General features: G+C 47.0%; 1 protein-coding gene across 1 annotated transcript in view; it reads right to left on the bottom strand.

Moving 5' to 3' along the window:
- Nucleotides 1–4,399: 4,399 nt before the first annotated feature.
- Nucleotides 4,400–4,758, bottom strand: part of UTP3 (UTP3, small subunit (SSU) processome component, homolog (S. cerevisiae)) — a gene marked incomplete at its 5' end in the record, with an annotated part of 1,371 nt that continues 1,012 nt past the window's right edge. Inside the window, one exon of the mRNA XM_009695763.1 lies at nt 4,400–4,758. This exon is cut by the window's right edge and continues 8 nt beyond it. Coding sequence (XP_009694065.1) covers nt 4,400–4,758 — 359 coding nt within the window.

Below are 4,758 nucleotides of genomic sequence, written 5' to 3'. Positions count from 1 at the left end.
GGTTTGTTTTTTTTTCCAGCCTCATACCCTTAACACTTTCCAATTCGTCTCTCTCACACTTTAAGAAACAAGAGAGTAAGGAAAAGCCCACCTCGTCTTACAGCACAAGCATCCCAGCCCTGCCACAGCCACGGCAGGACCGCCGGCCGTGGAGCAGCCGCGCTGAGCTCCACAACACACCGTCCCATCCCGTCCCGTCTGTTTCGGGGTGTCCCTACACCCTGTACATGCGGAGTCACCTTCGCGGGGCCAGAGCCTGCATGAGGAAACACAGATTTTTCATCTTTTTCTCACCTTCATACAGCAGTGAGGAAGTCACACTCCCCCCTGCTTTCACTTACCCGCGAAGCGAAGCCAGTGCACCATCTCCTGCCTCCCCCTCATTTTCCCGAGGGCGAGATCCCATGGACAGAACTGTTTGCAGATCCTTTGACAACAGCTGACAATACAAGGTCCAAATCTATTTCTTACTGCTAAAACTACCAAATAGGCCATACCAATGGGAATTTCACTTAGGAGATTGTCTTTCTGAAGACAGTAATAAAGACTTCTCATTAAGGCCGGGCAATTAACTTGGACTGTAGTGTTGTCAACGGGCAGGGAGAAAGAACATAAATCTGCCAGTTTTTAAAGACTATCCTGCATTCGGTGCACTTAGGTTAAGCTGAAACATGTTGCTTCTTTCTTTTTAAATCTCACATAAAAACTGCAAAAGCAAAGCTGTAAAGGCAACTGATTTCCGCAGACTGCTTTTTCCGCTGCTGCCCCAAGTCACACAACATGTTGCGACTAATTTAACAGATGCTTTAATCCATTTTATAAATCTCAAAGCTGAATGTTTGCTTTTCTATTTGCCAGCACTAGCCAGAGTAAAACAATGCCCAGACTGTTGCTGATAGAATATTATGGAGGACAACTAGGAAAGCCTTGATAAAATTTAAGGCAGCACCAGTGTATTTCCATGTGAGTGATTCAATACATTTTCCTTACCCTGTATAAATAGAAATTTCAGGTCGTGATGCAGAAAGCACTGTCTGCCTCTGCCACTGTACTTTTTCTGCCCAAGCTTCCAAAGGCAAGCCAGGCTTACTCTGGATGCTTATTGCCCACCAAGGGTTACGTTTTCCAGGTATAGAAAGACAACAGAGCAGCTCAGACCTCCCCTTAGAGCTTTGTACCCGCTGCCTATGTGCTATCTAAATATGGATCATTTACGTGCCAGTGCACACGGGCCTGACTATCTCATGAATTACCACGCTCCAAGCGAGCGGATGGAAAGGACAGAGGGGCAGGGATCCCCATGGCTGTGCGGGGCGATTCGGGGGAGGCGTAGCCGTTGCCTGAGCGTGTAAGACCAAACCTGCATCAGGTGCTGCTGAGGCAGACCCCGCCACCGGTCCTTCCTGAGCAGGGCAGCCGGCGTTTGCTACGCAGGAGCCTGGCGAGGACGAGTGCCGTCCCATGGCTGAAGCACGTGTCGCTTGGCAGTGTCAGTGCCCTCTCCAGAAACGCTGCTGGAAGAAGGAGGAAAAAAAACCAAAACAACAAACAGTATTAACCATGACCTTGCTCCACTTACCGTTTATTGTCCCGACCATCACCTGTAGTCCTTCCCCCATTTCACACATGTCCATTTTTATAGGGATCTTCAAAACCTATTTACACCAGGGATTTCCCTTCAGCATGAAACATCCCTCTAAGAAGTATTTCTCAGAGCAACCTTACAGTGTCCCCCTTCCCATGGCATTAATAATCACGGCCTTCCCATGATCGCTCATACATAAAACCATACGGGAATCAACTATTTATGGCTTTGTCCAATCTCTGAACTAACCAACTGAACATAATGCCGTGCTTAACCTTCAGGAAAACGGGCTGGTGCAGCGCTCCAGGGCGACGTGCCGTGCCGTCTGCCTGTGCTGGGCGTGCTGATGCGCTGTGCTCCCTCCTGCCTTCAGCCTTCATCCCAGCGTTTCTGGGGAGTGCATCTGTAACAGCGCACTAATTTATTATGTCCCTTATTTATCGCTTAGATGGAAGTTGTCAGAATCTTGCTTGCGAGCTGCCTAAAGCTTTTCAAGGGAACACAAAGCCGCCTTGGATACTTACAGCTTTCTTGCAGACCTACGAAAGATCACCAGCCCTTCATTTTTGCACAAAGTGGGAAACGCGCGTGAGCAGGTGCTGTAGCAATGAGATCAGTTAGCATCTCTGCTGGATATTTCCCACATCCCACCAGATGCCTGTTACACACCACCATTCCTCCCCAGAAAAAGCACCGAAGCTGCTTTTATTCCCAGCACGTTACCTTTTACTGACCGCTTTGCAAAGCCTCAGGAGCATTGCTCAGCATTTTCAATGGCAGACTCCATCAAGATCCCAGCACGGAGTTAATGTAAGGGGTAGTTTTGGGAAAAGCTCTAGTTCCCTCCTTGGTGAGGCTGGGACCCGCAAAAAGCCGTGCATTTCTCACCGGGAAGAGCAGGCAGCTACCAGCGTTATTGCTGCTCACAGCGAGGGAGGCCGAGGGAGCGCAGGTGAAGGACGTCGTTACGCCCACAGCTAGCAGCCTGAACATCGCACCTCAGCCCCCAGGTTACAGACAGCATTGCTCAAATGAGAAGACACATTCAGCGACCTCTTCAAGTAAGCCTCAGTTTTGCCTCCGTGACCCAGGCGATTTCATGGAGGGGATCAATTCCCAATCCTTTCCAGGTTGTTTCTGTGGAGCATTTTTTTATTACTATTGTGCAATGTTTAACTGCTGTTTGGCCTGTAAGCAGCCGAGGGCAAACAAATGCAGGGCCGTTAAAGTCAGCAGAACTTGTCGCTTCACTATTTTGTCCTACACATCTATCTACCATACCAGAATCCCCTCTGAAATCACCATGTGTATCTCCACAGCCCATGGGTCTGGGACATATAAGGACTACAAAAAGTCTCCTTTCCTCTGTTCCAATCTGTACAGCTTAAGTTTATTGTTTTTTTCTACCTCTCCCTTTAACAATCAGCTTTGAAAATTAACAAAATACTCTCCAGTCAGCATTAACAGCATGCTCCTGGCAGAAACAGGCCTAGGGTGTAAAGGTTTACGTCGAAACCTATGGAAGCACATTTCACCTGCACAAAACGAGCAGAGCGCTTGCATGTTTGAATTACAGCATCTAGCCTGTCACAGGTTCAAGAACATACGCTCGTATTTTGGCTTCCCTCAAGACTCTTGCACAAACAAAAAAAACACCCCAAAACAAAACAAACCCCCCCCCACGACAAACCACCTGGATACACTAGTGCTTCCATAACCTGAAATGCCATTTATTGACAAGACAATTATTCCCCTTAAGTGACTTCACATGGGAAACACAGTAGTACCTTTCAGATGCTCCTGGGACACAAATCAAGGCATGGCCTCCCTGAAACCTTTCGCAGACTCAAGTGCAGATCCTACCTGAGACAGTGTTTGGTAAACATTTAAGAAAAATTAATCAGTCATTCCTCCTTTACAGCCTGAACTGGAACTGGCCGCTCAAGTCAGCTCCCAGCAAGAACTTCAGTGTGGGCTTAAAGGCGTTTTCCCACCAGAAGGCACAGAAGGAATCAAAATATTTTGAAAGTTTACCTTCAAACCGAAGGCAACGTTACATCTTACTCCTTTGTCCTGTATCAATGTTACATTAGACCTGTAACAGCAGACAACAGTTAACATATTTATCATAGATGAAGTTAATGTATTTATCACAGATAAACAGCTGTGAAATCCAGAAAAGTTCTTGCTTTGCTTCTCACTGAATTCAGGAGGGGAAACAGTACGTCAGGCCACATGGGATTTAAGTAATAACTTTCTGCTTAGTTACAAAATTAAAAAGATTTAAGAGAGCCTAAAAGTAGTTAGCTCTTGAACGTATGAGCATGAGGAGTTAATCAGAACAAGAATTAGAGAAAATACATAACCACATGCATCTCATTCACCACAGAGGAAGGATGGACCAGAACAAGACAGTAAAACAGCAGCAGTGACAGCTGCACGAACCGCCCCCCTTCTCAACCCGCCCTCGGGAGGTCCCTTCATCCCATCCCGTCCCATCTCCCCATCAGTCCCACACAGCCCATTTCATTCTCTTGGCTTGACACATCCCTTGCAGCCCCGCAAAGCCAGCATTTACAGTTGGAAAGACGACAGCATCACAATAGAGCAAACACCTTAATACACAGGCTGGGTGAGGAAAGGGCTCTCTGCTACTTTTAGAGGTGGCACCTTCTGAAAAGCATCCTCTGAAAAAAACCAAATACTGCCCCACCCACAGTTTTCTTAAGGATAAAACACACAATATCCTTTATAAAATTTTTATTGGATTCTGTAGTGCTACTCGCAGATATCCAAAACACAGAAAAATAAGTATCATTGAAGCTTCCTGCTTTTCTTAACTCCCGCGCGAATGCCAGACAGTTCCCCAGCATATCTGTGCAACTCCCTCCGAACTTCACGGACCTGGCCCTTGCGGCGAATCTTGGCTCGCCGAAACTTCTCCCGATGCTTGACCCTGGGGTTGCGATCGATCTTCTTCCTTCTAGGCGTGAGGCCTTTGTTCTTGATCATCTGGTAGGTCACACCTCTCTTTTTATTTGGATCCTCTCCTTCCAACACCGCTTCTTCTTCAAGTGTGTCTTGGTCTTCAGTTCTCTTTCTCTTGAGTTTCAACTTCTCCTCCATCATCTTATAGTATTTTAGGGCAGCCTCTTCATCCAGGTCCGACTCAT

This window comes from Cariama cristata, unplaced genomic scaffold, assembly GCF_000690535.1.
Source record: "Cariama cristata isolate BGI_N322 unplaced genomic scaffold, ASM69053v1 scaffold29172, whole genome shotgun sequence".
Taxonomy (NCBI): domain Eukaryota; kingdom Metazoa; phylum Chordata; class Aves; order Cariamiformes; family Cariamidae; genus Cariama; species Cariama cristata.
This window is presented reverse-complemented; position numbering and strand designations above follow the sequence as displayed.